The 23,347-nt window shown below is 40.0% G+C and overlaps 2 protein-coding genes across 9 annotated transcripts in view; both read left to right on the forward strand.

The window, feature by feature from the left end:
• Positions 1-4,038, forward strand: part of NR1H4 (nuclear receptor subfamily 1 group H member 4) — a 41,363-nt gene extending 37,325 nt beyond the window's left edge. For all 4 annotated transcript variants that reach the window (XM_068668867.1, XM_068668866.1, XM_068668868.1 and 1 more), the window contains 2 exons: positions 1,567-1,680; positions 3,077-4,038. In XM_068668867.1, the coding sequence (XP_068524968.1) occupies positions 1,567-1,680; positions 3,077-3,315 (353 nt within the window). In that variant the 3' untranslated portion in view covers positions 3,316-4,038. The remainder of the gene's footprint in view (positions 1-1,566; positions 1,681-3,076) is intronic.
• A 217-nt stretch (positions 4,039-4,255) lies between these two features.
• Positions 4,256-23,084, forward strand: GAS2L3 (growth arrest specific 2 like 3). Of its 5 annotated transcripts, XM_068668864.1 has the most exons (10): positions 6,118-7,211; positions 7,607-7,658; positions 8,489-8,536; positions 9,532-9,700; positions 10,354-10,472; positions 11,933-12,074; positions 15,786-15,849; positions 16,594-16,732; positions 17,668-17,775; positions 18,490-23,084. In XM_068668864.1, exons 3-10 carry the CDS (start codon positions 8,507-8,509, stop codon positions 19,912-19,914), a joined length of 2,196 nt encoding a protein of 731 aa, XP_068524965.1. In that variant the 5' UTR covers positions 6,118-7,211; positions 7,607-7,658; positions 8,489-8,506; the 3' UTR covers positions 19,915-23,084. The 5 variants fall into 5 exon arrangements, with proteins under 5 accessions (XP_068524962.1, XP_068524964.1, XP_068524966.1 ...); XM_068668861.1 differs by lacking the exons at positions 6,118-7,211; positions 7,607-7,658 and adding an exon at positions 4,256-4,355; XM_068668863.1 differs by lacking the exons at positions 6,118-7,211; positions 7,607-7,658 and adding an exon at positions 4,437-4,597.
• Positions 23,085-23,347: the final 263 nt, after the last annotated feature.

Here is a 23,347-nt window from a genome sequence, read left to right on the forward strand (position 1 = left end):
TGAAGCTTGAACTGTGTTACTACCACAGGATGAGCTGACTCTTGTCATACAGATCTGCTGAATGGCTTTAGACTCTTCTCAATATCATTGAACATGTTTAAAAAACTGGATCTGTAGTTTGAAATCTGAAGAAAACTTAGGTGCTAATGTCACGTGTTTAAATACATCTTTCAGCCACAAAATGTGCCACACTCTGCAAGACTATACTTTCAATCTGCTGGATCACATAACCATTCCACTGATTTAAATTAGTTGTCACTGTCACAGCAAAATGTGACTTGTTCATAGTTAAGTCAAGTGACTTTACATTTCCTGTCTTTGGGTTGCATCTGCTGAGTTTCATTTTGAATTTCCCCTGTTGGAGGTACTCCAAACCTCACAGTAGTCTCTGACTACTGGTCTTGGACTTCGTGTTGTATAAAATACTCAAAGCCACGTTATTTCACAGTTTCCAAACTAAGCTGTAAAGTCTCATTCAAGAACAGCTCAAAACTAAACAGAGTGAAATGATGAGCAATCCTATAGTCCTATCCTATAGCTCTGTGTGAACAGAGGAGGTTTCTGTCCTTTCAGCCAAGAAGCATTGGTTTGGATCTGTAGATCTTATAGGTGCTGCTGCATCAGAGCTGCAAGCATCTGTTTTCAGCAGTCTAGTAACTGCTCTGAGTGACTCTGACACACTACTTACAAAAAAATAAAAAATAAAATAAGAAAATGGATGTCATAGGACCTACTTCTCTTTTACACCACAGGGCAGAGTGAAGTACATCTGTAATCTAAGGCTACGTCAGAACAGTGTGACCTGATGACAAAGTCCGTAAGAGGAAGCCCAGTCGGCATGCCCCAGTGCAGTAACCCCAGTGGGTTTCACTGATGGATCAAGAGAATCACATGATCCCAGCTTAAACTAGGCTGGGTTTTAATTATTTATGGCTCTGTACGTTATAATACACTAGTTCATGCTGGAAGGTAATAATAGTTGCAAGCAAGTTGATCTCGGACTACAGGTAATCCTAGCCCTAGCTAAAGTTTCAGGCTACATAAAAGGAGCAATTAAGGCTCTTCATGGAGACAACCAAAGCAGCTGCCCAAGGCAGTTAGCTGTATGGTAGAGTTGGGCTGGAATTAAGCCATACACCCTGAGAGGTTTCCATATAGCTAATGCAAACATAGGGAACATGGGACTGTTTCACTGTCTGTGAATACTGGAAACAGAAGACATCTAGGGTATCAGCAGACAACAAGAAGAACACACATGAGACTAGTCCTGAGGAGCAAGATGGACAAACCTGTAGAGAAAATGAGCTTACTTTAAAGAAAGTCTTTGAAACAAGGTGAAAAGGAATTTCCAGCACTTGCCTGTTTCTACCCTGTTCTGGAAAACAAGGGCACGCTGGCACTATGTAACTAATTGTATTGCATCAGACCTGATTTGTGTAGTAAATTTCGCCCACTAAGACAAACAGTCAAGGTTTCAAATATTAACGAATTGCTCAGTGGCAATAAACCAGATTATTTAAATAATCAAAGAAATAATGCAACTTTTTATTATTTTTTTCTTCCCAGGTATCTCAGATGAATTCATAACTCCCATGTTTAATTTTTATAAAAGTGTTGGAGAGCTGAAGATGACACAGGAAGAATATGCACTGCTCACAGCAATAGTTATCCTGTCCCCAGGTAATTTCTATTTCAGAATTAAATATTGGTGCATTTGGAAAGAAACGTGAGATGTGTGACCTGAGTCTTGTAAAAACTTCCTACACAGAGCAAGTGAGAATATATACTCATTCAGTGTATTCTGTTGTTAAACTAGAAAACAAGCAAATAGAAACCCAAAGTGTCCTGCTGTACCAACTTGCTTTGTGTATATGGAAAAAAAGTGCCTCAATTGTGCTTGAAGTGTTTGAAAAAACATTATTGGTAATTCATCACTGCTCAGCATGATGGGTTTGCTCCTTCAGAAAATCCCAAATGTGGTTACATGTGTATCACTACAGCCCACTGTGGAATGTCACATTTTAAAAGGCAAGTGGAAGACCCTCTATGCTAGAACTGAGAATGGCAATGAAGGCCTTCAGCCTCTATTACACAAACAGCGGCTGGCAAAAGTGGGACAGTGGTGAGTTGTCCTTTAGGCTGCAGAGAGTTCAAAACTGACTTTTCAGTGGTATCATTGTAATAGTGTCAGGCTTTGGTGTAAAAACTAATTCTTTAACAACACAGAAGTAACCTGCGAACTATAGAGAAATTCATAGTGTCTCAAACTATCGCATAAAAGGAGGAGAGGTGGTGGTTTAGGAGAGCCTGGTGGTTTAGGAGAAAAGGCAGACACTAAGGTTTCCAAGTAAGGCTTCACTCAAGGTGGGAAAGGTGAAGCAATTCCATTGCTCTTGGAGTCAGTGCTGATCAGGATTTCTTTTTTTTTTTTTTTTTTTACACTAAAAATGTCAGTAACATAAATAACCTGATTTTCTCCTTCCTCCTTCTCCAAGCATACTTATACTTCCACAAAATAAAAAGAGAAGTATTGTCCAACATAAGAGGCTTCATCTGAGGGAGAAGGTGTTTTATTTTTTTTTCCTGGTGACCTGTAAGCTCACTCTGCTACTGGCCAGGTTCCCTGATTGTACTAAATCTCCAAGGAATTCTGCTGTGCTGCTCAGTTGTTGCAGTGCATCACAGGACATACTCGAGAGCAGAACTTCACTGAGAGATGTTGATAAAACCCCAGAGAAACATTCCCTAGTTAAAAAGCAAACAACAAACCAACAACAAACAACTGTTAAAAAAAAAAAAGGCAATAAAACTACCAACCACTTTTTACTTTTGAAAAAGTTTGAAGTTTTCCTTGGATAGAAATGGGATATATGTATGAGAACCCTGAGCCAAAAAATACAACATTAAGGCATTTTTATTCCCTCTTAATCTGAAAAGAATTATTCTTGGTAGGTGTTAACATCAGTGCCCAATGTAAATATATAAATATCTTGATATTTGTTTATCGAGTAAATATTTACATTGTATCAGAGCATATGTTTGCTAAATACTTCTTTTCTTTTGAAACCATAATCAGATCGACAATACATAAAGGACAGAGAGTCCGTGGAAAGGCTTCAAGAACCCCTGCTGGATATTCTGCAGAAGTTCTGCAAACTTCACCACCCAGACAACCCTCAACACTTTGCGTGTCTTCTGGGCCGCCTCACAGAGTTACGGACATTTAACCACCATCACGCAGAGATGCTGATGTCATGGAGAGTGAACGATCACAAATTCACACCTCTTCTCTGTGAGATCTGGGATGTGCAGTGATGGATATTGTTTATTTTATTTTAGGGTAAATATGTTATTAAAGGACCACAAAGCATTTATTTTCATAGAAAAATACGCCACAATACATTAAATTCTCTTTATTGCATTTTTATAGAAACATGCCGTGGTTCATAAAAGTCATTTTGTTCATTAGACACAGAACACCATGTAGCTATGAGATTTTCGTATAAGTTGTAACTTTCTCTGTATTTATATTCTCTGATCAGGAAGAATTCACCATCTCCTTGGAGGAGCCCCATTAATTCCTTCTGCAATTAGGCTGATTGCAGTTGCAGTTCCTCTTGAAAAATGGGGCAATGCATGTTTCCATTTGTATTTTTTTTTCATCGCAGCATCTTTGCGCTTGGCCTCCATTACAGTACAGAGTAGATACTTTCTGCAATAAACCAGCAGACCTGATTAACGCTGTAGCCATTTGCTGTCTAACCGTGGCGCGTGTTCGCGTAAAGACGCACAAGCCCTGATTTCTGCTAGGCGGTGAGGAACGGTGGAGGAAAGCCACACACACGAGAAAAAAACCTTTTTGTGCCATGGATGTGTAACTCCATTTGCATTGTTATTGCGCAGTAAAAGTTATACACCTGTATGCTTTGTGCGAGCGCGGCACGGGTCGTTTTGCTTTCCACCGCCCTTTATAACGGTGCCACCCACGAATGTATTGCGAAGCAGCGCTCCTATAAACACAATTTCCTTTTCCCTTGACGTCTCAGTTGGCTCAATGTTATTCTCAGCATCGCTCGCTTCTCGCCTGGCCACACACAGGGGGGAAGCACACCGGGACACCAAGCCCCGTGACACCAAGCACAACACCACAAAATGGCGGGGGGGCACCCACACCCCCTCCACACACCCCCCACGGCCCCGCCCCTCACGGCCCCGCCCCTCTTAGCCCCGCCCACCTCGCACCCAGACCCCGCCCCCAGGGCGCTGATTGGCTCTTTCGAACGGAGCAGCCGGCGCGGGGCGGGGCGGGGCGGGGGAGCGGCGCGCGGTGCTGCGGAGGCTGCCGGCGGCTCCCGGTGAGTCCCGGAGGGTCCCCGGGAGGGGGGCGGCGATGGGGGGCGGCCGCCACGCGTGGCCAAGCGCTGCCGGGGGGCGGGGGCAGCTGTGGCCATGGGTGCCCGGGGCTGCGGTGCTGCGCTGGTGGGATCCCTCCTGCCATCAGGCAGCCAGCAGGCTGGATGCTCTTGTGGTGGAGGAGCTGGCTGCACATCTGCAGAGGTGGCAGCCGGGGCGATGAAACCCTTGTTCCTGAGCTCAGGTGGGTTTCCTGAGCCCCCCTTTGCAAGAGGAGAGTGGGTGCACGCTGTGTCTGCCCGCGTTGAGGGGTGCGGAAAGGCAGCCCCCGGGGAGCGCCGTCAGCGGGCCCCGATGGAAGGAGAGGGCTGCCACCTCCGAGCCCTCCGACGTGGGCTGACCTGTCTGGTTCCTTCTCCTTCGTGCCTCTGAGGCCTCCCCAGGGAAGCAGAGCTCCTGCTGACTCAGCCGTGTGGCAGAAGGGCTCTGTAATTGCTGTAGTGACAGAGCAGCGCTCCGAGGATGTCTCCTGTTGGGCTAACCTCTCATCTTCTGCGTGTTGGGATATGTGTGCCAAAAAAATCTTGGATATCCTGGGGGTATCTTTCAACAGATCCTGATTTGACAGCTTCTTTCATTTCAGAGTGTTTAAAAATGTGGGTTTCGGCAGGTGCTGTCAAGACAAATCCACGGTTTCCAGCTGCTCTGGGTTAGTCTGTTGTGACTACCTTGGGATGTTGATGGAATAGAAGATGATGCGTGATACATCCTAAACAAAGGGTGAAGATGTAAAACTACCTACCCAAGGTTTTTTTTTAATGAGTCTGTGAATCCCTTCGGGTTCCACGTAAGCTAGATCAATGGCTGCTTCATCTGTGTTTTACATAGCTGCAGAGTTGTGGATTTTTTTTGTTTCCTTGTAATCTGCGCCATCTAATAAAATGGGATTTGGATGTGGCTCATCTTCTGCTAAAGAGCAGCTTGTAATTAGTGTAGCATGTCTTGCTGGTTGGGCCCCATCTGTAAAACCTGATACAAGTGATACTAAGCAGGCTATCTTGGGTAGTATCTAAGAGCATGTGCTTAGCATCCTGAGGTATTGCCGTGAAGTGCTTTAGTATTAGGCTTTGGTGCTGTTGCTTGGGGGCAAAGTGGTGGGCAAGCAGGTCGTGTGGTCATGTCAAGCTGTCCAGGGTGTCCGTTCCCCCTTTCCTGAGAAATGCCTGTACCTATGCCCTGTGTCCGTCAATACATTTTTTTTTCACCTCTTTTTTCTAATGTTGGTCCATAGCTCCACTCCTTTACTTGAGGCTTGGCAGTCAGGCAGCTGAAGGCAGCTCCTGCCTTCCCAATATATAATTTGGGGCTGACCAGCCATCTCACAGTAAATCAGCATTGCAATATCGGCCCTGCCATCAGGTACTACTAAGCAGTGTTTTTCCTCTCCTCCCATCCCTTGGAGCCTGTTGGCAGCAGAAGGGCCAGAGAAGATGAGGTGTTTTCTGGGAGTGGTGCTGGTGGTCAGGAATTTCTACATTTTCCAAGCTTGGAGCTGTTGGCCCCTGGATGGGAAGAGCCTGCTTCCCCAGTTTAAAGGGGTGCTTCTAGGCACCTTAGAGGTACCAGGTGACCTGGAAATGGGAATGGCATGGCCAGATATGGCCAAATGACACAGTATGTTTTCTTTCTGGGGTCTTCTCTTTCACAGCTGTGACACCTGCACAGTAAATGCTTGTTGAATGAAGGTGAGTTGAAAAAGCTGACGTGCATAGAAACTGAAGTTTTAGCTGGAGCTGTCTGAATTTGGCATCAAATATTTGCTTCATCGACTTTTTAATGCAGGGAACCCTACTGTTTTTGGAAGAAATCAGATTTGATTATGACTACCTATTCATGCAATGTTTTCCTTGCCATGACATATTCTGCACCTTTGCATGTTGGCTGCTTGAAGATGGGAGATTTCTGGGTCATCTCATCCCATGCCTCTCCCTGTTGGTGCTGAGGCTGTGTTGATCAGCACTCCTTGCAGTCTGAGAACAGGGCTGTTTGGGGTTCTGAGAATGGTTAACACTTAAGCTAAATTAAGCTTTCAACTCAAAATCCACTCAGGATAGTCTGTCTCATTGGAGTTTTGTTTTCTTCGTTAAAAGTGATTCAGTTGCCCCAATAAAAAGCAAAGCCATCTGACTTTCTAAAGAGCCCTGAGGCATACGGGCTTACAAAATAACTTGTTTTAGAAGAACAGGCCCTTGAAGTTCAAGTGCCACAACTTTCCTCAATCTCCATATTTTTTTAAGACTGGATTTTTGTTAGGCATTCTACAAAACTGCAGATGCTGAACATTCTTGTGATAGCTGTTGTGTGAATATTTTGCTTTGTTCGTGTTTTGAGCACTCCCTGTGAATTAGGCTGCCTTTTGTTCTCCTCTTGGCAGTTAGCATGCTAGAGCTCTTGTTAGCCTATGTGGAGCTCCTTATTTTAATGAGACCAACTTCTCTACTGGCTCTTCTGCTGTTGTTTTATTTATTTTTTTAATCAATGGAGGCTCTTACTGCAACTCTCTTGGGACAATAGCTTTCTTATGCTAAAGGAAAATGTATTCCCCTGGACAGAGCTGTGGGAAGCATAACTTGCTCATTAGTAATGCTTGGTATATACCCTGTCCTTCTCTTGTTCATTCATAGAAGGAAAAATAACATCAAGGGGAGGATGTCTTTCTTTTTGTTGTTGTTTTTAGTTCCCTAGAAATAAAAGTAAAGGAGAGGGTATCTTTATACCACTGAGTATCTTTGAGTCCTGATACAAGGAAGTGCCTGTAGTCCAAAGACAAAGCAGTTGCTCAGTTGCCTATCGTAGAGGTAAGTTGTTTGAAATTTCTGATATGCGTGGTCTGATATACGTGATGCATGAGGTTCTAGGTAGTGTGAGGGGAAAACCAGCAGCACCTCTCTGCTTTCTAGTAAGGAGGAAGGGAGGATTTTTACGAGCATTAGGTCCTCTGTGTTGGGTCTCATGTCTTACCAAGGCTATGTTGTGTAGCAGATGGAGAAGGTGAGAAGTATGCTGTCTGCCTATAACACTTAAGTATTTGAGGAAGGAGAGGGGAGTGAGTAATTTTTAAAGGAAACTACGTGAGTTACAACTGTTGCAGTCTGTTTTTCAGCCTAAGGTGGAGTTTTACTGCAACTCTTAGGTAATGTAGCAAGAAAATTGTTTTTAACTGGCTTAAAGACTTGCTTGGGTACATTTGAAGGTAATGCTCTCCACAACCACTTTGGAGAATTATGCTGAGGATATTCCTTCCAGTACGTGTCTACACAGCGACCTGGTAATGCTGCACATCTCTAAACCTGGAGCCTATACAGAGAGATTTCCAGATCCCCAGTCCAGCTCACAGCTTTTGCTGGGTTTTTCTATTATTGAAAACATTGCTGGAAAATACTGTGTTGTTTGCAGGGGAGAGAGTGTCGACCAGATTGCCTCTACACCTTTCCTTAAGGATTTCTTTGCAAGGGTATTGTCCTGATAACCCTATTGTTGCAATAAGTTGCAACATTCTGTTGAAAACTTAGATTTCCAGGCAGCTACCATAAGTCTAAGTGAAAATCCATACAGAAACTAGTAAAAACATTGCTTTCTCTCATGTATCTATGCAAGAAGAAATTTTATTCTTCCAAATGTTTTTCTTCTTTTAAGATTCTTCACAATCTTTGAACTATTTAAAGTAAATTCAGGATGCATATGTGTGTCTGAGCACATGTACAAGATATACTTCTGATAGGTTAGAAGGAGAGAGTAAATGCCAGAACTATTAAGTCAAGAATGGTTTGAGTATTAATATTTCTCTTTGGCAAAGTAAATGCCTTACAGCCCTTTAAAACAATGCAACTCTTTGAGTATTATTTATGCACACAAAGTTCGTTGCTACTTTGTGCTGTAATAATTACTACTTTATTCAAGGGCAGAGAGCTGAAATAGCCTGAACACTGGATCAAAACCTTAACTGCCAAGATACTTCCTTCTTTCCTTCCTCCATTCCTGATTAGACATGCTATTATTTTGCCTGGTGAGTTTTTATTGGGATCTGCCAGAAAGCAGGGATGACTGTATTAAAAATTCTCTTCTCTTTCCCCAGGGGGAGAAGCTAATGTAAATGCAGGTGACCATGCAGAATGCCGTTCAGGTAAATGCCTTTTGCAATGTTCATGTTCTGTATAATACTTGTTTACGCAAACTCTTCTACCCTGAAGCAGATGAAATGCTAGAAACCCTGGAGTAATCTCCGGACTTTAAACCAAAAAAAAAAAAAAAAAAAAAAAGTATTCCCTTTTTACAAATGGACTAGTGTGGCAAGATGGTTAACCCAGTGTTGTAATCAAGTACGTGATACTTTCTTTTCCTAAGTACTATTGCCTAAAAAGGTTTTAAGTTAAAAGATGAGATTATTTAAAAGCTTTCTTGATAATTATGAGGTGTTTTTTAAAACCCTACATTTTAGTTAATTGCTTAAAAATATTTTGGACACACATACTTCCTGAACTAAAGAAAAGTAGCCAAGAATATGGGAAGGACTCTTTGTGAATTCTGTACATGACATTTCTGTGCGGTCCTTTTCTTGAAATGAGAAGGTACCTGTCAGTCTGAAAATACTCACTCCTTAGGAGAAATGCTAAGGATTTATGTTCAAGTGTGTGTGTTCTTATATAGGAATGTTTCCTCTTTTAACATCAACACTTTTCTGATGCATTCGTATTTAAATCATTACAGTTTGATCAGATAAATCAGTAGTTTGCAGTAAGTTTTATGTTAAACTACAGACAGTATTACTTAATAAGTGCTGAAGAGGGAAAAAAACAGCACAAATGTTATGCATGTTTTTTTTTATTTCATATGCAGTAAAGTATGTCTTTGTAAAGCCAAAGAATATTTGTTTATAGCCTCATAAAGGTAACTGTGAAGCCAAGAGAATGAATGTAGTGGTGCTTTTAATACAGGAGTTACTAATGAGAGCTGCAGCATTCTGGATTACTGTTGTGTTGGTTTGGTGTGTCTGTCTGAAGGGAAATTAAAACTTACTCTTTGAATAATAGGTATTTAGCATAATTCAGAACTGAGATTTCATCATCTGACTGCAAATATTACAACTCATTGTCCTAAGCTTACTGAAATCTCCCACAGGTGTGGTTTGGAGATGACCTTCCCTTAAGTCCCCGAAGTCCTCTGACTCCCAGACATGGCCCAGGCTTGGCAGATGTGTGCCTGTATGACCAGTGGATATCTGTGCGGCATGAAGCAACTTTGGTGCCTATGCAAGAAGATCTGTCAATCTGGCTGTCTGGCTTGCTGGGTGAGGTTAAAAATAAATCACCGTCCAATAAATTTCAAAGCACATTCCAATATTCAGCTGAACACTTGACACTTAATATCCATTATGCTATTAAGGCTTGGTGCATTTCAACCTGAATGGTTAGGAGAATTGCATTAAAATGCATGTTCTGGTTTCAGATTTTATTAGCTTCCAACTATTAAAGGCAAGATGATTAATCCTTCTAATTTATATTTCTGAATCTTGCTAGTCTAATTAAGTGAATATTTGATTTTAGTTTACTTAGATATTTCTACTAATTTTCAGTCTGTTAATTTACTTTTTTTATATGGGGGGATAGCTGTACCATACAGATGGGCAGGAGGAACAAGTCTTTCTTTAAAAATAACATTTCAGAAATTCCTTTGTAAATGCTTTAATTATTTTATTACTTCAGTGGCAATTTCTTTGTGGTCTGGTGTGTAGAAGGGAAGAATTATTCAAGTTTGTCAACCTGTGTTAAATGAGTCTAAGCAATAATAGTGCTTAGTGTTGATCACCAGACATCTCTTCCTTTGTGGACCCTAATTTAAGGGAAGTCTTTAACACTCAAACACTGTTTGAGTTGCCTGTAAGCTTGTATGAAAATTCTTTATCTTCTGTGGAGTAACTCCAATGTTGGCCTTCTTTTTTAGGAATAGAAATCACAGCAGAACGACTGCTAGAAGAACTTGATAATGGAGTACTACTCTGCCAATTGGTTGGTGTTCTTCAAAACACAATTAAAAAATGTTGTACCTCAAATAACTTAAGGGTGAGTTATTTTTTTTTTTAATTCATATATAAGCTCTTTAATTTAAGAAGTAGTAAAAGGAAAGCCGATGAGATTTCCCAACGTGGTGTTCTGTATGCTGTGTATCCAGACACTAAGAGCAGCATGGCTTTATAGATGGATAAACTAGTTTTATGCGATAAATAACAGTCACTTTTTTTTTTAATTGAATCCTAAGGTCCTTAATAGGTTTTTAGTTTGATTTCAGGAGAAGTCTTGCCAGAGGAACATCCAGTCTAAGACTGGACTCTGCTTGCTCCTTTGGTAACAGCAGTATGCATTGGTAACAAGATGCCCATTGACATTTGGTGGTATGTTTTATTCCAGAATCTCATGGGTAAATTCTATATAAGTTAGCTATGAAAGTGTCCAAATTGAGATGTACTTGGAAATGGGCTTCAGTGCTTTTGTTAGGAACCAAGGCTTAGCTGAAATGTCACTCTCAAGCAACTTGCAATCTATGATTCTGTATTTATAAAATGAAAAATAATGCTCTGTCACTTTGGAGTATAATACCACGTACATGCACAGTGCATGTTCAAAGTACAGGTACTCGGTATAGTTACAACATTGCTTGGATTTGTCAAACAGTAGATCACCAGCTAGTGTTCCTTGATGGATAGCATTTCCACTGGTGAGGGGGAACCATTCTTATCCAAACCGTTTTTTTTTGTGTGTGTGTGTTTAGATTTTAGTGTTTTATCTATGTGAGGGCATTAGTCCTTATTTTTACAAACGTCAAGTCTTAAACAGTGGATATTTGCCAGTAAGCAATATGATGACCAATGCTAGAATTATTATTAATGGGGAGGGAACAAGGCAGCAGTCTTAGGATGTCAAATGGTATTTATACAAGAGCCGTATGAGTGCTGCGAATCCTTAGTTGCCTTTTTTTTAAGGAGGGCAAGATGCCTAACTACTGTACCAATGTCCAATACAAATAAACTGTCCCTTGCCGATTGAACTGATTTCCTCTGCTTTCTAGACTGGGCTTTAAAATGCCGCAGTTGGGCAGCTGAGTGCTGTCAAGTTTTGTGCTTTAAGTCAGGGAGTTTAGTTTGCTTGGGGTTCTCTATCTGTGCTCAGTCTACTGGTGTGAACAGAGCCTGGGAGGAGGGAGGGGATTGTCTAGACCTGTGAAAGCACCAGTAAGATTTATACCCTGAGAAATGGGGAAACCAACTGCACAGGCAGTTTTGGGAGAGGTTGCAGAGCTATGGTTTGTTCATTTAGTTACTGTTAGCATAGATAAGGATGAATGCCTTCTACATTAGAGTAGCTTTTTTTAACAGAATACATGGTGTCTTTCCTGAAACCCAAATAATTATCAGCCACTGTTTCTGTGCTCTGAATTTAGGGCTTATTTTACTTTGAAAAATATGCTTTGAAATTTATTGGTAATGTTGATGTGTCCAATGTACTTTGTTTTTTTCCCTTGTCAGAATTTTCCAATGAGAAAAGTCCCATGTAAGAAGGATGCTCCATCAGGATCTTTTTTTGCCAGAGATAATACAGCCAACTTTCTTAACTGGTGTAGGGCCATTGGAGTTGATGAAACTTACCTCTTTGAATCTGAAGGTTTAGGTAAACTTACCTTTTTGTAAGACTTGTTTTGATCTGTATGTGGATAGCTATCTGGTCCGTGAGAACCGTTGCATATAGTCTTGTGAAGTCTGTGTAATCTTTGTCATGACTGGGTTTGTCTGGTGCAAGCTATTAATGATTTTATTAATTTTAAGGCAGTGTTTATGTAAAAGCCTTGAAAGATCAGTTCAGTAACTGCTTTAACGTGTATGATGCTTTTCCAGCCTTCTAAAAGGGCCGTATGGGAGGAAGAGGGGAGTGAGAGCTGGGCAGCAAACTCTCATGTTTTCCTTCAGTAAAAAGGCCAACTGAGAAAAGAGGAGTTGTGGTGTCCCTTCCCCGCCCCTCTTCCTATGCTTTCCCTGTGCTGGAAGATCACAGGGCCATGGAGTCAACCCACAATAAGATCCTTTATTTGGTATTAGAGCTCGTTCTTATTGCAGAAAGTACTCAGAATAATGCATTCATGACTGCTAAATTTGGTAACTACATCAGGGCGTTGGGCCTGAAGTGACAAGAGTCTGTTGGTAATTAACATTTACTTCAGGACCTACTTGACATAACTCTAAGCTGTTTTTATTTTCCTGTCTAACAAGATAGTTATAAAAATAAATATTACCAACTATGTGTATGCCTGCTCCAGTGCACAGCCTGTCACTTGTAACAGCTACTAGACAGATACTTACAGATGGAATAAAATTTTTTGACTGCTAATTAGGAGAATGTGCTTCCATTGTATGGCAAATAATAGTTGGTAGAAGAACATTTCATTATGTCAATGAAAAGGAATTAATATAAACTTTTATTGGGTGAGAAAACTACTTTTTTTTTTTTTTAAAAAGGCAAAATATCTTCTCAACCAACAGCAAAAAATCTGCAAAAAGTCTTGATTTTCAGTAATCAAATGTATGTGTCATAATATTTACTAGATTTTCTTGAAGTCTTTGTATCATTTAATGCTATTTGAGTGGGAGGTGCTGCTTTGACTAACTGCTTTTCTTTTAAGTTCTTGCTAGTTGGACTACCTATGTCTTCTCTGCTGCATCACTCATTTTTAAAGCGGTTGAGAAAACGTCCTTATTTGCATCTGTCTAATTTCTCATTTAACTAGGGAGTGTTTCTTTTTTCAGAGCCATGAAATACAGATGAGTAGGAGAACTGGACTATAAGAAAATTTAGTTCTAGCGTTCTCGTTCTGTGTTTTTTTTTTTTTTTTCTTTTAATTTCAGCTTGTGTGAATTTCATTGCTTAAACATCTTCGTTCCTTTACTGGATGGGTTACTAAAACCTGTTTAGCCTCCCTGAGATAAGCAGACAGGATTTCCTAATGCTGTGGGTTTTGCTCATAGCCAAGAAGTGTTTTGAAGTCTGATTGTAACTCATGACACAAACTTGCTTTGTGGCATAAATATCGTCTGTGAGCCTTTTTGGCAGTTGGAATGAGCAGACTTGCAGCCTCCTTGATGACACATTCTTTCCATTGATGTTGTCCATCAAACTTTCAAGCCATTCTTTATGAATGAAATAGGGGAAAGGCAACTTGATAGTTCTCCTTTCCTGTCAGATACATGTAGCAGCAACTCCTGAAAAGTAGGGATGGCCATGGAGGAAACAAATCACTCCTGAGATATCAGGGCAAGTAGCTATCAGGGGATGCCTTTGCCATCAAGTCCAATATCTCGGTTTCTGCTAAGAGTGTTTTTTGTTTGTTTGTTTGTTTACACCATTTCTTAGAGCTGACAGAACCACTTAGAGAAAAGAAGATGAAATGACCTCCAGTACATTTTGGATTATTTTTAGGTCAACTTTCAACTTTCTGTTGTAGATTTACCCTTTATAATCAGATCTTTTTATAAGTAGACTAACAAATGTAAGCAAGAACATCTGACTTCATTCTCTTGTTACACTTTAGGAAACATTTCAGACTTATTTAAAGTGAAGTAACTTTAAATGTCAAATTGAACATCCAAAAGATATTAATTTCATCTGTAAATAAAGAGCTGGATCATTAAGTTTCTCTTCAGAGTGAATTTTCAATTTCTACTGAATATTGTTACTGCACAGCACGAAGAAAGACTTATTTATATAAATAGTACACTAAAATTATATATACAGTTTTTCCTATTTCTTATATTTGATATGGTGGGGAAAGAACAATGTCCATTTGTATTGATGGGAGTTGAATGACCTTTCTCCTAGCCTTTGGTTTCTGAGTTATTAGACAGCATTCCTAGTTGGCTAAGAAAGTACGGGGCTGCTTTGTTTTCTAGAGCATTCAAACAACTTCTTATGGACTACTTAGAAAATGTTGACAGCATCTCAGTTTTGAGGCTTAAGTGGAGGCAGGGGAGGAAGTAATTACTTGTGTGAGATTTAAAAATTTTCTTTCTGTCCTTTTTCTCTTTTTCCTGTTTGTACACCTAAAGATGGAAGTTGCAAGAAACCAAAAGCAAATCAGACATTGATTTCCTTCTGCCTTTTCCATTCTGTAGTGTGGTAGTAAAAATAATTGAATCTCTTCATTCCAAAGTTGTCAAGAAAACCCTGAACAGCTACCATGGTTATCTACACACCATTTGGCTATCACTCTACCCTTCCATCTTTCTTCAGCTTCATGATTCACCCAGATTCATGATTCAGTATTCAGGAGCTAATGATTTAGTGGGCCTACGCAGTCAAGTGCATGAAACTGTTAGAGCTGTTCTGAAATGTGGGGTGTGCAGAACAGCTCATACAGCCCTGGAAAAGCAAAGCCTAGTGCAAAACTCTGCTAATAAACATACCTGAGCTTGTGTTGCTGCTTTGCTGTGATCACTGCCAGTACCTGATATTCAAGTCTGAGTGTTTGCTCTTAAACCAAAGGCATCCTCACCCCTTACAGAGGATTTGGCCCTCTTCCGCAGAGCACAGACTCACCAAAATTCCAAATTCTGAAGAAAACCTTTGAGTGGATAAAGTGGGGGCTGATAAGGGAGAATGAAAGGAGCGTGTAGTATGAGGTAGGGCTCTATAGGGGAGCTGCCACTGGCAGAATGGTATCTTCTAGTGCAACTGAGTGAATCTGCCATGTGGACAGATCCTGAATTTTTAAAGCAATAAGAAAGAAAAAAAAAAGATGCGTTGCTGAAATTGTGACAATCACCTGACTATTCTTTCACAGTCAGTGATTTAAACCACTAAGGCTGACTGGCTGTGCATAGGCATCCACTGGTCAGCTATACCTCTTGCGTTGAGTTCTCCTGTGGTTGTTCACCTATAGAGTGTGTGGCGCGTATCTTTGTATGCACATATATTAACAGACAATATATTTTCTTATTTTTTAGTGTTTTATGCTCTTTATCTATGAGACTGCTATAATGTATATAATGATAGGGAAAGAAAAGTTCTTCAGCTGTCTTGCTTTCCAGTTCATGTCTAAAAGGAACAGCAAAGAAACCCCTACAGTGCGTTTCTCTTAGGAGATAAAGAAGAATGTAATTTCAGGAGTGCCAGGATGAATTTAGACACTTTATGGACAAGAAAATTAGAGTTGAAAAGCATTTTAGTGCTTTATCCGTGATACAGTACACCTCAGATTGGCTCAGTGAACTAGCATAGCATGCCTCCAGGTAGAATTACGACTGAATTGTAATCTTCTAATCTTTATTTTCTGTACCTAATTGCAGAGGCCTTCCCACAGTAAATTCTCTTTTATTTTTAATTCCATTTTAGTTTTGCACAAGGATCCAAGACAAGTGTATCTTTGTTTGTTGGAAATTGGACGCATTGTATCTAGGTATGTGATCCGTACATCCTCTTGACTAGAAACTGAAGTATATATTCTGTTAAGCAAAAGCTAAGGCAATTCTTGGTCATTAAGTGCAATGCACTAGATGTTAATTATGTGCAGAAAGTAATGAGTAGTATTTCTAGGACTACTGTGCAATATGAATATTTTTCTCAAATATTTATTTCATTCTTTTCATGGAGAGGTGTTGATCCATTTATTTCATATAGCTTTTTAATGTAGGTTTATTTTATATAGGTTTTTATAGCTGTGTTTAAATGCTACCATCAGCTGATAGGTATGTGTACATTATGGAAGAATTATGTGAACAGTAAATACTCTCATACTCTCAAGGTCTTTTTTTTTTTTTTTTTTTTTTTTAAGCTTTTTGGTAGCTTTATGTAAGCCTTAAATATGAATCAACTCTATTATTCACTAAATTTACAATGTGTTTTTTTTTTTCTTGCAAAGAGCAGGAAGTTTTAAGATAGTTTGTTTAAATTGGTTGTGACCTAAGTTGTGCAGGTTTGGCAGTATTGTTATTGCCTTCCTTGGTAGCTCTAGGACCACCTTTGAGAGGACTTCCACCAGAAACTTGGAGCTGCTTTTTTTGGATTATCAAAACAATTATTCCTCTGAATAGTAGTTCTGCTCCCTCTTAGTCTAGCTACTCAGATTTTTTTTCTTGCTTGTCATCACTTTTTAATGTTTTCTTTAGATTATTAATTAAACTTTCTGCTTAATTGTGTTGAGGTATGGAGTTGAACCTCCTGTGCTAGTAAAACTGGAGAAGGAAATTGAGCTAGAAGAAACATTGCTAATGACCTCTGGACCAGAATCACCTGTTAGCACAGCAAAGTCATGTTGTCACCATGGGGAACTACATGAGGCAGTAAGTACTTATTTATTGTGAAAAGGTCTTTAAATCAAACTCTTAGCCCAGTACTCCTGTGATCTGGCTCAGTAATCATAGACTTAGTTTTTCATCTAATATATGTGAGCCTTAAATAGAAAACTGAATGCAACTCTTTTAAACGGTTGTTTTGTTTTGCTTTGTTTTGGAGATAGTGCCTCGGTGCATATAACTTACTTTGATTCTCCCTTTCTTTCACTGCTGCTTTGAGTATAGGAATTCTCATTCAATTGTTGTGCATTAGTATTCTATGACTGTATATGAACTTCATCAAATGTTCAAGTAGGCTTTGAAATGCTTCAACAAACACTTTAAATAAAACTTTTCCCCTTTCCCTGCCTCCTCTAACTCTGGACTTTTTTGGGGACTACCTTTCTCCTTTCATCATTCATTTGCTTCTTGAGTGTTACATAGAAGATTAATTTATCAAATTCTTCTAAAAAGTGAGGGAGAATGCTGAAGGGCCTCTGGGCAAGGTGTAGCAATGGATTTGGTTCTGTTGAACACCAGTTTACTCACAGGAGAGATCCAGGCACTTGTATTTCACTTTCTTGAGACCATAACCATGTCTTCAAAAGGGTATGGTTGGAATTTAATGTTACTATGAACAAAACTTTAAAAGGAAAAAAAATCCTTTAAAAGGAAAATAGAAATATGTTTAAATTAAAGAAATCATGAAAATTGGATTTGGACAACTACAAAATATTTCTCTGCATGTACTCTTTATTTCTTTTTATCTTTTGTTCTCCATTTTGAAGCTTTATGTGGCTGAGATTCTCTAGTGAGTGAAGAGAATTCTAATGTTTTCTTAGATTTTGGGGTGATAATATTTAATACAACAAGAGGTACAGATTATTTCATCTATTAAACCTGCATTTGTCAAAATACTAACAGATTTCAATTTTAATAACTAGGTTAAACATATAGCAGAAGATCCTCCTTGTAGTTGTTCCCATCGATTTTCAATTGAATACTTATCTGAAGGACGTTATAGACTGGGAGATAAAATACTTTTCATACGAGTAAGTGGTTTCTCAGTACTACAGTTTATATTCTAAATGGGTAAAAAATATTTTAAACTTAAATATGCTTTTTTTTTTTTTGGTATTGTTTTAAAATTACAGAATGATTTAGGTTGGGATTCCACATGATCCAATCCCCTATTCAAACCAGGTCTAGCTAACTAGGTCTTATAACCATTGATTTTGCAGTTACAACTACGCTAAACTAAGCAAGTTAATGCTTTTTGGAGTTTCAAAAATTTCAGTAACAACTTGCAGTGTAAATAAGGATAATGCAATAGAATATCCTGAGAAAAGTGCTTGTTTAAAATCCAGAAACTTGGATCTATAATTTGCAGCTAGGTGAGCATTCTCTTCAGGAGAGATTAGAATTTGTGGGATTAAAAAGGTATGAGGACACTGATAATTTGAACAAAACCTGTATCCAAAATTCTGTGTACTAAATAAAAATACTGATGGAATGGTTGAAATGCATTCTTGTATATATGTTTTCATTGCTTCCTTTCATTATGTGTCAAGAGAAACTGGTAGTAGAAGAATTGGGAAACAAACTTTATTTACTACATAATTTCTTAAAATCTTTCTCTGTAAGAAAAGAGATCCTATTTTTGGTTGATTTTAATAAATTATAATGTATGAAGAAGACTTAGAGCTGCATAAAACAAGATTTCTCATGTTCTTCTCCTGTTCCAACATCTCTTCTTCCATTCTCAGATGCTACACGGCAAGCATGTGATGGTACGTGTTGGTGGAGGCTGGGACACTCTTCAAGGTTTTCTGCTTAAATATGATCCCTGCCGAGTGCTTCAATTTGCAACTCTGGAGCAGAAAATCCTGGCGTTTCAGAAAGGTGTCACCAGTGACAGTGTTCCCAGCTCGTCAGCCAGAATTCAGGAACCTCCTGTCATGAACCCAATGTCAGCTGTCAATATGTTTCAAAAGCAACCATCAAAACCCCCTACTCCTGTTCCAGCAGTAAAGGCTGTTCATGGGACAACTACGAAGAAAGCTTTATCTAAACGTCCTCAGTCCCCTGCCCTGGCATCACCAAAAGTGCCAGTGCACCCATCCTCTACTGCCAAGTTGTTGTCAGCCAGGCCCAAACTACATGGGTCTTCAGCAATGGGCTCACAGTCTCCTTTAAAACCATTAATGGGCACCTCAAAGAAACTGGAGTCTCCTGCATGTAACTCATCAGCTCCTGTTCCTTCACAGCCTGCAAGCAAAACCTTTTCATCTGCAGAATCAAGAACAGCTCTCGTTCACTCTGAAACATTACGCAAACGTATTCGCTCCCCTGATGCTCCAAAGGTGAGATTTGCCCTGGCCCAAGGCTCCCCAGCACCAGGGACACACTCTGTTGTCTCAGCCTCTAAAAAACAGTTGTCTCAGTTGCCTGCAACAGTTGAAACGATGGCTTCAAAACAGAAGCGTGTCCCTTCTAAATGCAAACCTGTACCTGTCACTAAAACCAAAATGAATTCTGTTGCTCCAAGGTCCGCCCGGCCACCCGTTACAAATCTGCATGCTGTTGCCAAATTCTCACATTCTCAGCAGCTCCTTGCAAAACCTCCTCCTGAAAATACTCCTCAGGCTTCAGGAACTGTGTCTCAGAAACCTCAGAAAGCTCCACAAACAGCTTCTGTCCTGGCAAGAAACCTGAAGACTGCTTCAGTCCTAAAGCACTCAGCTTCCGCACCTTCCCTGGCAGTTAGTAAAGTGTCAAAGTCACCACCTACACTTGTATCTACAAGCAAAAATGTACCAGCAGCTGCCAATAAGAAACCAGCCACAGAGTGTCTACAGACCCAAGATACCAGTAAAACCCCTGAGATTGTATCCACTTCATCCAAACCTCCTGAACGCACTCCCCTATCTGTTGTACGGCTTCCTCAAACTTCAGCCAAAGTGGCAGTGACCAAAAACCCAGCACAGCCTTCCGCAAAAAGTCATCCGTCAACCAGAAACTTGCAAGTGAATGGAAGCTTGGTGCCAGCAGCCAAGAAACCTCTCTCTAAAGGAAAATCAGCAACAACATGTAACAAAGGAGCACCTAGTGTATCAAAAGGTCCTCTTCTGAAGAGCAGACAAGATGATCACTATTTTGTTATGACAGGGAGCAAAAAGCCCAGAAAGTAATCTTATTTGTTACCTTCTGGGCAGATCCTAGTATTGTTCAAATGGGCCTCTTGTATCTGCTATGCTGAAGGGAAAAGCAGGTTAAATAACACTACATGTGCCATGTCAAACATTAGGCATAATGTAAATTATGCAGCAAAATGTACAGTAAGAACTGTATTTATTTTGCGGTTTAAAAACTTCTACTTAGGTATATTTAGAGGTGAGCTTGCTTGCACTGTGGAATAGAGAATATCCCTGTTTGCTGCTAGCCTGACCTGCTGTGGGGAAAGGCAGGAGAGGAAGGGAAGCTGGAGCTGCTGCTGCTCACTTTCAAGGGAGTGAAGCCTGTTCAAGAAATGTCTACCTAGGGTACAGCCTGAGCAATTCTGCTTTTTCAGGCACATTTGCATCAAGGCCTGTGATAAGCGATAGAGCTGTGCGCATGCTATTAAATTTCTAATACCTCAAAACTTGTTTTTTTGGGTAATTTGTACTGTTGTAAGTTCAGCAGTATTCCAGAACGCAAATTTGTGTGACCTGCATGTATTAGAGAAATAAATCTCCTAGTTCTGTTCAGTTTGACAGCTGCAGTTTTCACTGTTCATTGTGCCCCTATATTCCTTAACGTGGCTTCAGCTTACTTGGATGTGGAGCCTTCTTGGCTTAGGTTAAGTTAGACATGGAAAGTCATGTCCTTAATCATACTCTCTTGTTGTGCCTTAGTGATACTGCTTCTAAAAGCTGGGGGAGGCAATTTTGCTTAGTATATGTTCAGATGTGACTACAGGTAAGCTCAGTTTTCCTAGAAAGCTCTTGCTGTGTGGGCAGAAATGTTACACAAGTTGCTAAACGGGTGCTTTCCCCTTGGATGGACCCCAGAGCAACTCTTGTCATGGCGGCACTGGGCCATGAGTCCTGACCTGTACAGGCAGAGCCTCGCTGCTCTGCAGGAGTGGCCTTTATCCGTAAAACTGAATTATTAAATACTTCTCAGTGCTAGAGGCCAATTTTGTGGGCAGTCTTAGTCTGCAGTGGCCTTTGTTGTTTTGTTTATGGAGATCTTATTACTGGCTCTCCTGTATTACTTTTTGGGAGATGAAGAGTAGTTTTCCAAAGAGCTAATGAGGGCCTACATTTGCCTTTTAACATCTGAAAGTGCTAGAAAACTGAGCACTGTTTATACTCAGCTCCTGAAGGCTCTTAGTGGGTTAAACATCTCTGGTGTTCAACCCTTAATCCTTAACAGAAATGAGTTTCATGGTAGATGAATAAAACTACTGTCTCTGGGAGTAGCATTGTTTGAGATATTTCAGGTTTAATGAATCTATGAATGCCAAGGAACTCTCAGGTTCTGTGAGGAGACACTGCTGACTTCCACGAACTGTTACTTCTCTCCATTCCCAAGATGTTTACTTATGAGGAGGTGCACAGAAATCACAGCTTCTGATGCTTTTTTTTTTTTTTCCTGGAATAAGCAAGAATACAATAAGCAAGCATCATAAACTAATAATGAGTTTTCATATGTAGTGGCAAAGTTACTGAGCTACCTTTCTGAGCACCTTGTTAGCTTTGTTTATTTATGATTTTATTTATGCATCTCTACTGTACAATACTGCTTACAACCTGCTGGGAGTAAACAGTAAATAACAATATGCAAACTGTAGGAGGAAAAATCAATTTTAATACTGTGTACACAAGTCCCACAATCTTACATACAAAGTTGTATATTTGGGGACAGCCTTATCACATATTTATTTTATAAATGCACTGGCCAAAGTCACTACTGGAAATGTTAAGGTTAGTATTGACTGGAGGGGAGTGTTTTCACGTTTGATAAAATTGACAGTTTCCCACTCTGAAAGCATTTTGCAGTAGATGACTTGCATTTGATTTTGGGCTTCCAAGTAGGGAGCTATGATACAGTATCTCATGCAGATTAATGGTGAAATTCTTGGGGTTTCTTTCTTTACTGAGTCTGGTTGGGGTGGAGTTCACTGTCATCACAGCAGCCTATATGGTGCTGTGTTTTGATTTGTGGCTGAAATGGTGCTGACGGCATGGTGGGCGTTGAGCAGTTGTTGAGTCCTGCTTGCACAGGGTCAGGGCTTTTTTCTTTTCCCCACTCTGTCCCTCTCAGCAAGTGGACTGGAAGTGGGTGAATGGCTGGGAGGGGAACATGACTGGGACAGTTAACTTGAACTGACCGAAGGGATGTTCTGTGCTACATAACATCATGCTCAGTAATAAAAACTGTAGGTAGAGGAAGAACGTGGCAGGGGGGATTGTTTGGAGACTGGCTGGGTATTAGTCTGCCTTTGGAAGGTGGTGAGTAATTGCCATTGCATCTCTCTTTTTTTTTTTTTGTGTGTGTGTGTGTGTGTGTGTTGTTTCTTCCCTCTCCCCTCACCTCCTCCTTCATTTATTAAACTGTCTTTGTCTCAACCCTTGAGTTTTCTTGCTTTTGCTGTCCCAGAGGGGAATTGTCCTAGAGAATATCCCATTCTCTGCTGTCCCAGAGGGGAGTGATTGAATGATTGTGTGGGTGCTTGGCTACTGGCTGGGGTCAACCCTCAACACTTTTTGAACTGTTTACAGGTTTCTTAGTAGTACTTGAAACACTGAGACTTTTAGATCTCAGCATCTAGACTTTTTTAACAATGACTTCATGAGAAAAATGGATGGCTTCATCTTTGTGATCTGTTAATCTCATGTAATAGACCACATTTTATGGTTCAAAATGAAAAGAGTGAGATGAGACACTGGCACTGCAAAAGGAAAAAATAATCCTTTTACTTCTGAAACCTTAAACAGCTTAATCTAAGGGTGGTTCACCTGTTACATGTGGGTAGGCTTGGTTTGGTTTTATATTATTACAAAAATAGTATGAGCATGGTCTAACTTGTGCAAATAATTGCAGTCTCCAACTTTGTAGTCGTTCCTGTTATAACTAAGGATTACACATGGCATGAAGTGAGCTAATAATCAAAATGTAACAAAATACCTCCTACTGGAAATACATACTTTTTGCAATGTTTATATTGCCAAAGGGCAAGTCTAATCTTCAGCTTGTATTACTTTTTTTGTGGGAAAGATAACTTGGAGCAGGAATCTGACTGAATTCTCCATGTGTTACCAGTCTGTCTTTGAGTACTTATTTGAAATAAACATATTGCACCTTTTTACTTGCACATACTTCTTACTGTCTTTTTTTTTTTTTTTTTTTTTGGGGGGGGGGAGGGGGAAGGCAAGTGGGGGGGGAGGGAAAATTGCCTATTTTTCAGAAGGCTTATGTTTTTCCTCTACCACCGCAAATTGTAGTTTCCATATCAGGGTATTATAAAGACATAAATAGCTGCATCTAGTCTATTGCTTTGTTTGGAGTTCAAGATCTATGAACCTTGTTTTAGTAAAACACTCTTTGATTAGAAGGAGCCCCTCCTACTCCTTTTCT

Source organism: Anas acuta, chromosome 1 (genome assembly GCF_963932015.1).
Source record: "Anas acuta chromosome 1, bAnaAcu1.1, whole genome shotgun sequence".
Taxonomy (NCBI): Eukaryota; Metazoa; Chordata; class Aves; order Anseriformes; family Anatidae; genus Anas; species Anas acuta.

Bases quoted from the DNA above. Each gene is read 5' to 3' on its own strand.
- GAS2L3 (XM_068668861.1), top strand. From the start codon at position 8,507: ATGCAGGTGACCATGCAGAATGCCGTTCAG. The intron at 16,733-17,667 runs GTAAGTACTTAT...TTTAATAACTAG, and splicing joins ATGGGGAACTACATGAGGCA to GTTAAACATATAGCAGAAGA. The intron at 17,776-18,489 runs GTAAGTGGTTTC...TTCCATTCTCAG, and splicing joins ATAAAATACTTTTCATACGA to ATGCTACACGGCAAGCATGT.